At 39.1% G+C, this 11,893-nt stretch overlaps 1 protein-coding gene across 3 annotated transcripts; it reads left to right on the top strand.

The window, feature by feature from the left end:
• The first annotated feature begins 1,840 nt into the window (after positions 1–1,840).
• On the top strand, positions 1,841–7,417 carry LOC121400093 (arachidonate 12-lipoxygenase, 12R-type-like). Of its 3 annotated transcripts, none has more exons than XR_005965556.1 (6): positions 1,841–2,107; positions 3,400–3,604; positions 4,566–5,124; positions 6,331–6,407; positions 6,496–6,531; positions 7,303–7,417. XR_005965556.1 is itself a non-coding variant. In XM_041582877.1 (6 exons), exons 1-4 carry the CDS (start codon positions 1,961–1,963, stop codon positions 6,346–6,348), a joined length of 432 nt encoding a protein of 143 aa, XP_041438811.1. In that variant the 5' UTR covers positions 1,841–1,960; the 3' UTR covers positions 6,349–6,407; positions 6,496–6,531; positions 7,303–7,417. The 3 variants fall into 3 exon arrangements, 2 of the variants coding, with proteins under 2 accessions (XP_041438811.1, XP_041438810.1); XM_041582877.1 differs by having other exon boundaries at positions 4,566–4,627; XM_041582876.1 differs by lacking the exons at positions 6,331–6,407; positions 6,496–6,531; positions 7,303–7,417 and having other exon boundaries at positions 1,961–2,107; positions 4,566–4,792.
• Positions 7,418–11,893: the final 4,476 nt, after the last annotated feature.

Genomic DNA, 11,893 nt, shown 5'->3' on the forward strand with positions numbered 1-11,893 from the left:
CCCCCTTATTTATTTATATATAGTGATCATATCCCCTTATATATTTATATATAGTGATCATATCCTCCATATATATATTTATATATAGTGACCACATCCCCTTATATATTTATATATAGTGATCATATTCCCTTATATATTAATATATAGGGATCATAGCTCCCTTATATATTAATATATAGTGATCATATCCCCCTTATATATTTATATATAGGGATCATATCCCCCTTATATATTTATATATAGTGATCATATCCCCCTTATATATTTATATATAGTGATCATATCCCCCTTATTTATTTATATATAGTGATCATATCCCCCTTATATATTTATATATAGTGATCATATCCCCTTGTATATTTATATATACTGATTATTTCCCCCTTATATATTTATATATAGTGATCATATCCCCTTATATATTTATATATAGTGATCATATCCCCATTATATATTTATATATAGTGATCATATCCCCCTTATATATTTATATATAGTGATCATATCCCCTTATATATTTAAATATAGTGATCATATCCCCTTATATATTTATATAGTGATCATATCCCCCCTATATATTTATATATAGTGATCATATCCCCTTATATATTTATATATAGTGATCATATCCCCTTATATATTTATATATAGTGTTCATATCCCCCTTATATATTCATATAGTGACAATATCCCCTTATATATTTAAGAACTTTGGGGGAGTCGGCACTCTCGTCACTAGGTTCAACTTGCCTGGGTGCAGTGTCCAAAATTTTTTAAATAATTATTCAGTAAAGAGGGTCCGCACTCTCAGGACTTAAAAAAATTCAATAATGTTTTATTAACAAAGATTTTGTTAATAAAACATTATTTGATTTTTTTTAAGTCCTGAGAGTTCGGACCTTCTTTACTGAACCCTTATATATTTATATATAGTGATCATATCCCCTCTATTTATACATAGTTATCATATCTCCCCTTAAGCGCCTCTTCTCCAGGGTGAACATCCCCAATTTGGCCAGTCTTTCCTCATAGCTAAGATTTTCCCTTTACCAGCTTAGTTGCCCTTCTCTGTCCCCTCTCTAATACAATAATGTCCTGTTTGAGTGATGGAGACAAAACTGTAGGGCATATTCTAGATGGGGTCTTACCAGTGCTCTATACAGTGGGACCCCCTCCTCCCGTAACTCTATGCCCCATTTAATACACATATATATGGATTTAACTACCATGGATTCTATTGATTTTGGCAAGAGTGAAAAATTATATTTTCTGCCAGTAAAAGTCAGTTTGTTGGAAAAACTCACAGTTGTGAAACGAACAAGGAACATTTAAAGCTTTGTACAAATTTACATTCTATAAACATAAAACTCAAAGTTCCATGGAAAAATATGACAAACAGTTTGCGTGTATATGAGCCCCAAGGTGAGAGGAGCAGAGACGCTTCCAGCAAGAGCAGTAAATACCCCCCACCCCTCTGAATTAGAAAGTGCTCAGCTCTCTTGTAACAATGAGACATTCCAAACTGAGCCTAAAGATCTCAGAATAAAGTCACGGCAGAGACACTTCAGTAAGAGTTTTCCCAACATGGAAGAGACAGAGCGACATCTCAGTCAGTTAAAGTCACATTACAATAGATTTGCACAAAGACTTTTGTTTGCCAACTACACAAACTGCCAATAATTTAATCATGTGAATAAGTGAGACAACAGTTCTGTGTTGCTGTAAAGTATAAATATCAGACTTATCATGAGACCAACTGCAGGCGTCTCCTCACCCTTGTCACATGGTCTGTATACTTGATTGTCACTTCTGTAGAAATTACCTGGTTGGGGGGGGGGGTGAGCATGTTCCATGAATTTCTCCTGTATATAAGGCTAATGCCTATTCCTGGGTGACACTTTGAGGGAGCAGCATTTATTGTACTATTTAAATCTCCTCAATCCATTGAATCCAAGGGATGTTTGTGTATAAAATCCAAGTGGTAACCAGAAATGTGAACAGTGCCGGGACCATGGACTCCATCTCAGTAATCCTCATTGGATCTCATGGAGAAAGTGCCAAACACAAACTGGATAATTGGGGACTAGATTTCCAAGGCGGGGATGTGAGTATCTTCCTATAGGGAGGGGTGGAAAGTGATGATGATGGGGTTCATATCCTTAGATCATATTGTTTAAGTAATTATATAAGGATGCACTAAAGGTGGTCATACACTGTTCATGAGCAGATCCATTTGTTTGCAGAGGTTGCCAAACGAGTGGATCTCTTCCCTATATGCCCACCTTGAGGGGTGATCTGGTTGTGGGCCCAATGCTCGGGTCACAAGGCCAATAATGTAGGCAGTAGGATCAATGACCCCATCAATGAACCGATCCAGTCCTCTATCCAAAAATAATTTTAAGCCTGCCCAATTAACATCTGGGTGATTTTATGGCCAGATATCGATGGAAGCCTGTCAGAGGCCCCATAGACTGGCCTCTCAGACGAAGCTTTTCTCAGCCTGTGTTTGTTAAATATTATCAAGTAGAACCGGAACCCAAAACTGCCCGAGGGCTGGAAAACTCCAGTAGGTTCATGGGTACTTGGATAGAGCTGAATCTGGTGAAGGCAGATCTCAATGTCTCTGTATTGTGTACACTTAGGGGAGACTATTTATCAATTATCATGCTATCAAGTAGAGAAAAACATCACCAGTGTTGTTGCCCATAGCAACTATTCAGATATTTGCTTTTGTTTTCTAACTTGTAGGTTAAAATCTAATTGCTGGCTATGGGCAGCATCACTGGTGATGTTTTCCTCCACTTGATCCTCCTCTAGTATCAGAGTCTGGAGACCTCTAGTATCAGAGCCTGTGACTTCTAGTATCAGAGTCTGGAGACCTCTAGTATCAGAGCCTGTGACTTCTAGTATCAGAGTCTGGAGACCTCTAGTCTATCTCTATCAGACATGGTAAAAGTTATGGTAAATGGGGAAGTGGCACTCACTTCCCCATTTACCATAACTTTTACCATGTCTGATACCAGGACTCCAGCCTCTGATACTAGAGGTCTCCAGACTCTGATACTTTGCATCAGTTAGATGAAACTAAATAATGTGAATTTTCTAATAAATGAGACTGTGATTGGTTTACTTGTGTCCCCACATCATTGTAAGTTGATCCAAGGACCACAGGGTTTCCCTGTCTATAATTTCTCTGCTGTTGGTGGTTACATGGAGGCTGTATTTGACCATGAACAGAACAATGGGGCAGGTCAGTAACTGAGTCAATATGGCACAATCATACAGGACATCGCACATTCGCCCATCACTAATCACTGGGTCTGTTTTATTTCATTATTACAGCATCAGGAATAAATGTGTAGGTAAAATATAAGCTTCAATTGTGTTTATTCCCAGATGGATGAGTACACAGTGAGTAGTGAGGAAGACCTGGGAGAGATCCTGCTGGTCCGGATCATTAAGGAACAGTACTTGTTCTTCCCAACAGATACCTGGTTCTGTAGCTACATCTCCGTGACCTGCCCCAAAGGAGAACTCTATCACTTCCCATACTATAAATGGATTAAAGGCTTCGTGACTGTGGATATTCCCCAGGGGAAGGGTAAGAACTGGGAGATCCAAACATGTTCCATGAACTGACTGAATGTCACTAAATAAAGGAACATATTACAGTTTGGGGGGAGCAGTAAGGAATGTATTTAGGGTATGTACCCCAAGCTTTTGTTGATGATTTTGTCATATATTGGGGTTCTGTACAATCCTCCACTCACCAACATCATCAATCTAATTCTGCACTGCAGCTTGGTACCCAGAGTGGGGCTCATTTACTAATTTACAAGATAAATGGCACTTACCCTGGGAACCAGATCTTTGCTTTATTTTGTAAATTCTAGTAGTCTGATTAAGTTCATTGTTCATTGGTTGCTATTGGTAACTGCTCTGATGCAATTTAGCCCCATATTTTGAGATATAAGCCCTGGTTTTCATCCCTGTTGATACAGACCAACAGGGAATCACTGAGCTGTTCTATAATGACCCCCCCCCAGTCATGTAATATCTAAACTGAACCCACAACCTTCACATGGGCCTGGGGGCAGCACTGCAAGACTAATATACCCAATATATCCAGCCAATCAGATATAAGCACCATTGCCCATGGTGCAGTAACACCTGGAATTCGAGATTCTTACCTCCTTAATGTGGCAGGTAAACATCAAGTTATTACTTTACACAAACTGTACACGTATGCAATGTCCCTTATAATACAAATCCAGTCATCAAATAAACATAGAGTTATAGGGTCAAGTTATGGCTATGTTTACAGTATTCCTGTACGCCAACTAAAGAGTGGAAGATGTTCGAGGATAAATAAATTGAAGGCAAAGACCCTAAGCAACCATGTGGATGGAGTGCTAGTTATGTGTTAATGGAGCTGTTTTGGCAAAAATAAAACCATGGGTACCATGTCTCCCAATATACCTTGCTACGGTTATGAATAAGATAAGTGATCTCTTCCATTTATCTCACTTCCTCGACTTTCAGTAGCCATTCTCTAATTGTAGGGGCTTCGATGGATTTCCATTTTTGGGGTATTAATGCTTTGGCCGATTGCATGAGGTGCAAGGTAAGTGGATCTTTTATCAGATTTTTATTATCGTGGTGTATATTAAATAAAATGGATTCTGGCCTATCTAACGAAAATCTAGATTGCGTTACAATACTGACAGTCGCTAATACCTCTGTCCAGAATGATTGTAAAACAGGGCATGTCATCCACACATGGGTATGATTCCCTTCAGCCAAATCACACCTCCAACAGAGTCCCGAACTATTAGGATATATTTTTTTCAGTTTCATAGTGCCAACGAGTAACCAACTTATAAATCGCTTCTCTTGTTTTGACCGCCTTATTTGTCTTGTGTATTACTTTAAGAATGTCGTTCCACATCATATCCGAAAATACAAAATTTAATTCCTTAGTCCACTCCAAACGTTGACGATTTGGGCCTGTGCCTATTGCATCAATCAACAATCTATATGTTTTGGAGAGTGGTTTGGTAATCTCGATTGCTGAGGATGCCAACGATTCCCAGCACGTTTCGGGTCTATTCCAATCTTTAGGTGAGATTGAATGAATAAATACATGTAATTGATTATAATTCCAAACATCCCTGGGGTGGCACCCCCATCTCTTTTGAATTTCAGCCAATGTTGTTATTTTTCCATTTTTTATTAAATCGCATATTTTAGTCGCCTTCGAACCCCAATGTCCCCATCTTTGAAAAGCCCTTTTTCCATACTTGGTGGGAATTGGGGATTGAACATCAAGGGCTGTAATATAAAGGGAGTCATAGTTAAGTTGTAAATGGATTTATTTTTATGCCATTCTCTCAATGTAGCACCTATTAAAGGATGCTGTAGAGCCTCTTTCGGGATATATTGCAAATCAGACCATAGGTTATTGATTAGTGGATATCCCGTTGTCAGGTGTTCTAAAATCCGCCAATCTTTGTTCTTTATTCCCTCTCTCCAATCTAGTATCCTAGTCAAATGGGTAGCAATGTAGTAGAGGTATGAGTCGGGCAGGCCGAGACCTCCCTTTTCTTTAGATGAAATAAGGAGATTATGTTTTAGTCTGGGGTTTTTTCCATTCCAAATGAATCTTGATATCATAGATTTGACGGATTTAAAGAATGCCTGAGGGATTGTAATGGGAAGCACTTGAATAAGATATAAAAGTTTGGGCATAAAGGTCATCTTACTGGCTTGCAGTCTACCTGACCAAGATAATTTAAGTTTCTCCCAATTAAACAATAATTTTCGGAGAGAAGTCAGAAGTGGTAAGTGATTATCTTGGTATAGATGATCCATATCTGCCCTTAAATGTATCCCTAAGTACTTGATAGAGGGCTCTGCCCATTTGAATGGGAAGTTCATTTTTAATTCCTGAACTTTAGAAAGAGGTAAATTTACATTTAAGATCTCAGATTTTGTGTAATTGACCTTAAAATTAGAGTATACTCCAAATTCTCTCATTAGAGCTATTACCTTAGGGAGAGAAAGAACAGGCTTTGTTATGCATAATAGCAGGTCATCTGCGAACGCAATACATTTGTATTTGTAAAAAATATTTGCTATTATTCCAGAGATATCAGTGTCTTTTTTAATGTGAGATAATAGAATTTCCATAACCCTAATAAAAAGTATTGGTGACAAGGGGCATCCTTGTCTTGTTCCATTGCAAATTGTAACCTTGGGAAGTACCGTTGACTCTTATACTAGCGGTTGGGTTCTGATATAATTCCATAATTTTCTTTACCATTGCAGGACCAAAACCAAAAGTAATCAATGTTTTCTCAAGAAAGACCCAGGATACCCTATCAAATGCCTTTTCAGCATCTGTGGTAAGCAAAATAGTTGGCAGACCTCTTTTTCAGGTATGGTGCATCAGGGATATGATCTAAAAAATATTGTCTTTTCCTTTCCTTTTAGGAGTGAATCCGGCCTGGTCTGTATGAATAAGTTCGGGTGAGTATCTTTTTATTCTGTTACTTATAAGTTTGGCGTATATTTTCATATCAACATTGATCAAAGAAATTGGTCTGTAACTCGGGCATAATTGCGGGTCTTTATTCGGTTTAGGGATTATTGTTATATGGGCTTCTTGTGCTTGAGGGTGAAAGTTCTTAATATCTGATATACCATTGAAATAATTGTACAATTGTGGGGTTATTTCTTCTTTAAATGTTTTGTAAAATGAAGCAATATAGCCATCGGGGGCTGGGCTTTTCCCTGTAGGTAAGGAGTCTATGCATTCCTTGATTTCATCTTGGTCAAATGGGGTGTCCAAGTAATCTCTATCGTCCTGTGAAAGTTTATGTACCGTACACCTGCCTTGTTCAGGAATTGTTCCATTTTGTTTACAATCTCAATTTTTGGAGGTGATGCGTTCAATTTGTATAATGATTGATAATAGTTCTGAAATGCTGCAGCTATTTTCTTAGTATCATAATGTGTGTTATTGTCTTTGTCCTTGATTGACATAATCTGTGTTTGAGGTTGAATCTTTTTAATGGTCCTCGCAAAGTATTTATTACATTTATCTCCAAATTCGTAATACTTTTGTTTGGTTCTTATATAACTCTTCTGTACTCTGTGGTTTAACATGGATCTAAGTTGTAACCTTTTGCTTTCTAAGACAATCAGTGTTTTATGAGCAATAGACTCTTTATGAGATTGTTCCAAAATTGCTATATCTTTCAATAGGTCTAATATCTCTTTTTCTTTTTCTTTCTTTAGGTGACTTCCCATAGCCATTAATTTGCCACGCAGCACACATTTAATGGTTTCCCACAATGTAACTGGAGAAATATCTGGTGTATCGTTGGTCTGAATTATTGTTTCTATCCAAGACTTTATCTGTTCTTTCCTCTTTTCAGTATGTAATAAAAATTCGTTAAGTCGCCATGTGAATTCTGACCTTAGTGTTTTAGGGATGGAAAATGTAACAGTTACCGGAGAATGGTCTGACAGTAAGAGATTACCTATGTCAGCTTTTGTAAACAGTCTTAACCAATGGTGAGATACAAAAATGTAATCAATTCTCGAATAAACTAAGTGGACCTTAGAGAAGTGTGTGTGGTCTTTTTTGGGCGGGTTCAGTGTTCTCCAAACGTCAATCAATTGCATGTCAGACAAAATCCTTTTTAAGTCTTTCAAACCTTTATACAATATATTTGTTTTCTTAGAGGAAGAGTCTATGAGTGGGTTCAATGTTACATTCTAAGATGACTAGACCCTCCTTGAAGTTTTCCAAGACTTTTAAAAAATGCTTTAAATATGGTATTTGTCCCGAATTGGGTACATAAACGTTAGCAATAGTGCATATTTGATCTACCAGTTTCCCTTTTACTATGACATATCGTCCCTCTTTGTCTGTAATTGTCTCTATCTGTTTAAACGGTAGATCCTTATGTATAAAAGTCATTACTCCCAGGGTTTTTTTATCGGGATTATTACTCGTATAGACAAGAGGGTAATGGTGTAGTATCATCTTGGGTGCATGGTTGTCTTGAAAAAGAGTCTATAACTATCTTAGCATTTTGTTTTCTACACTGGTGAAAAACCTGAGATCTTTTAACCGGTTCATTAATACCATTCACATTCAATGAAAATATGATTCCTTCCATGTTAGGTTCGTTAGCCATGATCACTAATCTGAAGATGATGCCAATTAGCATAGAACAGCTTATACTCGGTGTAAACCTACCAGAGGAGAGTAGAAAACCTGGGGGTAAAGTAGGGGGGTAGTAATTTCCTCCCATCATGGAGGGTATGAAAGGAGGTGTTGGGGGTAAGGTTATGCCGCATTAGACTTATCAGGGAAGAGTCCCTGAGCTGTGGTGGAAGGGCTGCGGCTCGGGTGTAAGTAACCACCATGTCGGGGGTGAGTGGTTGAGAGGAGCTGTCAGGGGCCTTGGTATTACTCATGTAAATGCCATCAAACTGCCCCCAGGCCAGCCAACTACAGGTATGTAGTAGTAATGGGGATGTACAATAACAGTTAAATATATATAATAGCAGTAAGAACACGTCAAAGCAACAGAATATCACAAAATGTGCTATAGCAGTTGTCAATAGGAAACAAACAAATAACTTGTTTTTTTTTTTTTGTTTTTTACATATAGAATATCTTCACAAAATGACATTGTCAACTTATCTTAACTTGTAAGTTACGCAGTCTTCTCCTCATATCAGGATCCGAACGAGATGATAATACCTGTGACTCAGATAACAGTTCCAGGAAAAGTGAATAAAGTTTTGTCTTTATATGAAATATAATACTTCTATGGTATACAAGATCACATCACTAAACGATCCAGCAAACAGTATCGTCCTTGTAACGTTGATAGAAGAGGTGATAACAGTTCAGCGAAGATCACATTCTGTCCCTAGGTGTCCTGGGTTTCATGGGCGTTCTTTTTGAGTTGGGGGTATGCGTCCATTCCCCTTGTAGGTCAAAGGACAGCTCGGGAATTGTGTTTCTGTCAGGCAACCATCCTGGTAATTCCATTGTTGGCAAGTGTAATTTTGCCAAGAAGTGGTCAGTGTCCATAGGTCCTCTGATTATTGCAGTTGTCCCATCTTTGGTGGCATTTAGGGAGAAAGGATATCCCCACCTATACTGGATGCTGTGTTCATGTAGCTTGTCAGTGATTGGTCTCAGCAGTTTTCTCTTAAGGAGAGTAGTTCTGGACAAATCTTGAAAGAGTTTGATAGTATTTTCTGCATAGGACAATTGGTTAACTTCTCTAGCCTTGTTCAAAATCTCCTCTTTTAGGGAAAAATCATGCAAGCAGCATAGTATGTCCCTTGGAGCGTTTAAAGGGGCCGCTTTAGGTTTAAGAACTCTATGAGCTCGGTCGATTTTGATGACAGTGTCAGGGTCTCTTTTCAGGACGGAGTTAAAAATATGGAGTAGTGTATCCTTTATCTCTTCGTTTTGGACAGATTCAGGGACACCTCTCACTCTTATATTATTGCGTCTACTCCTGTTTTCCTGATCCTCCAACTGCCGTTGGAGATCCTGAATTATTGCATCTTGCTGATTCACATGTTTCTATATGGTTTTCTGTCTATCAATACTCTTGGAAGCATTAGTTTCCAGGCAGTCAGTGCGTGCAGCAATAGATAACATGTCTTTTTTAATATCATGTATTTCCTCCCTGATTGCCATAGTAACTTCCTGCAACATTTCTTTAATGTCTGATTTTGAGGGTAATTTAGCGATATAAGATTGGATATCTACCTCCTCCTCCAGATCGCTTTCTGCCTCAGACATCTCTCTATTAGAATCTGCTTCTTCTTCACACGCAGCTCGTGCGGCCGCCATTTTGGATTCCATGCGGCTTGACTTTTTCTGAAGAAACAGCGGCGCTATGTCTCTGTTGGACTGCTGTGGCTTTTTCCACGGAGTTTTCTCTTTGTCCGGTTTTGTTTTCTGGTGTTTCCCCATCGTTAGCATTGACGGTTAAGGCTGGCCTGGGAAAGTTCTCACGGAGCCTCAGAACTATGCTGCCATCACTCTCCGTGTCAGACCACGCCCCCTCCAATATACTTTAATTAAAAAACATGTACCGTTTTTATAAGAAACCTGACTGTATGCAGTGAAATTCTCCCTTCATTTACTGCTGTGGATAGGAATTGTCAGACGGTCCCTAACTGCTCTGCAGGGAAACAATCATACTTATGAACAGCAGGGGGAGCCCCCACCTTACTTCCCAGCCATGCAGAACTCAAGCAGCTTTGTTTATGACAATCCCTAAGCAGCCCAGATCACACTGAGCATGTGCAAGGTCAGGGTCTTGCAAAGATGTATAACAAAGTTACAAGGTGGTGACCCCCTGTGGCCAACTTTGAAAGCATAAATTATTTGTTTGATTAGACTTGTGGTGCAGTAAGTTCATGTTTATATTTAGTATACAAAATACAGCATTTCTAGCCTTATTCTATTTTAGACTTTACATGCCCTTTAATATATTATAAATCGATTAACTGGTGTCTTATTCCCCAATAAGACATAACAGTTGTTATAAAAGACCTTGATCTTAACTAGGGATGCACTGAATCCAGGATTCAGTAAGGGATTTGGCCAGGATTCAGCCAAACCAAATGCGAATCCTAATTTGCATATACAAATTAGGATTTGGTTAGGTTTGGTATTCAGCTGAATCTTTCAAGAAGGATTCGAGGGTTTGGCTGAATCCCAAAATAGTTGATTTCCTAATATTAACATAGAAACCTCTGGCAAGAGGCACATGTGGCTGAGTTAGAGAAAGATTGGAATCAGGTAGGTTTTGGTCCACCCTATATTTCAACCATTTCCACCGGTTCACCAGAACAGATGTGGTTTCCAACTTTCCCTCCCAGTTTTGCTTGGAGTAATCACCATGATCAAATTCAATGCCAGGAATTTTCATTTTGGGCTGGGCCACTGGGAATACATCCAGGAGACTGAAAGCAATGTCTCCCTTCACTATCCAGAAAGTTTCACAATCATTTGCAGTTAATCAAGGACCCGGAGACCTTTGACTATTTCCTCAGCATACATGCTGCAGTCTCTACCTAGTCCCCAATAGACATGACTACTCTTACATTTTCTGCATAAGTGGAGACCTCCAGGGCCCTCCCAGGAGACAGAGGAGCCCCCTCTTATGCATTGCCCTCTATCCACATAATGAGAGGATCAATGGCAAATACATAAAGCAGAGGGCTCAAAGGACAGTCCTGTCTGACCCCAGAAGGAACCCAAAAACTCTTCCTGGACCAACCATTCACAAGTGGGAAACTCTAGGCCTCTCTGTACAAAACCTTCAACCGATTGACAAAGTAACTCAGAAGACCGTACCGGTCAAGGAGCAACCAGAGATGCTAGTGATTTATCTAAAGCTTTTGACTGATTCAAGTCGGCAGATCCTGCACCGCTCTAGGACCTCCCGGATGTCAAGGACAGTTGAAAAGGTGATGTGGCCTATCACAGTGCAGTGCCAAAATCTTTCTGTCAGACCAATTAACCAATTTTCAACCTTCGAGTGTCCCAAACCCTTGGAAAGGACAATAAGAGCTGAACATTTCATAATCTTACACTCCAATTCATCAAAAGGAATGTTCTCATCCTGCAGAATAGGGGTCTCTTCCAGAAAGGCAGACATACTGGCCCGTGAGAGCCCCTGTCCCTTCAGGAGTTTTGCATAGTAGATCTTAATAACCCGGAGAATACCAGGGACTGAAGTCTTTAGCACCCCAGCCTCATTTTGCAGGCCATGTATGTTGTTGTTATTTCTAACTATAATGGGGGGTCCTGGTCACCAATTCTTTTTTAAACTTGTGG

This window comes from Xenopus laevis, chromosome 2L (genome assembly GCF_017654675.1).
Source record: "Xenopus laevis strain J_2021 chromosome 2L, Xenopus_laevis_v10.1, whole genome shotgun sequence".
Lineage (NCBI taxonomy): Eukaryota > Metazoa > Chordata > Amphibia > Anura > Pipidae > Xenopus > Xenopus laevis.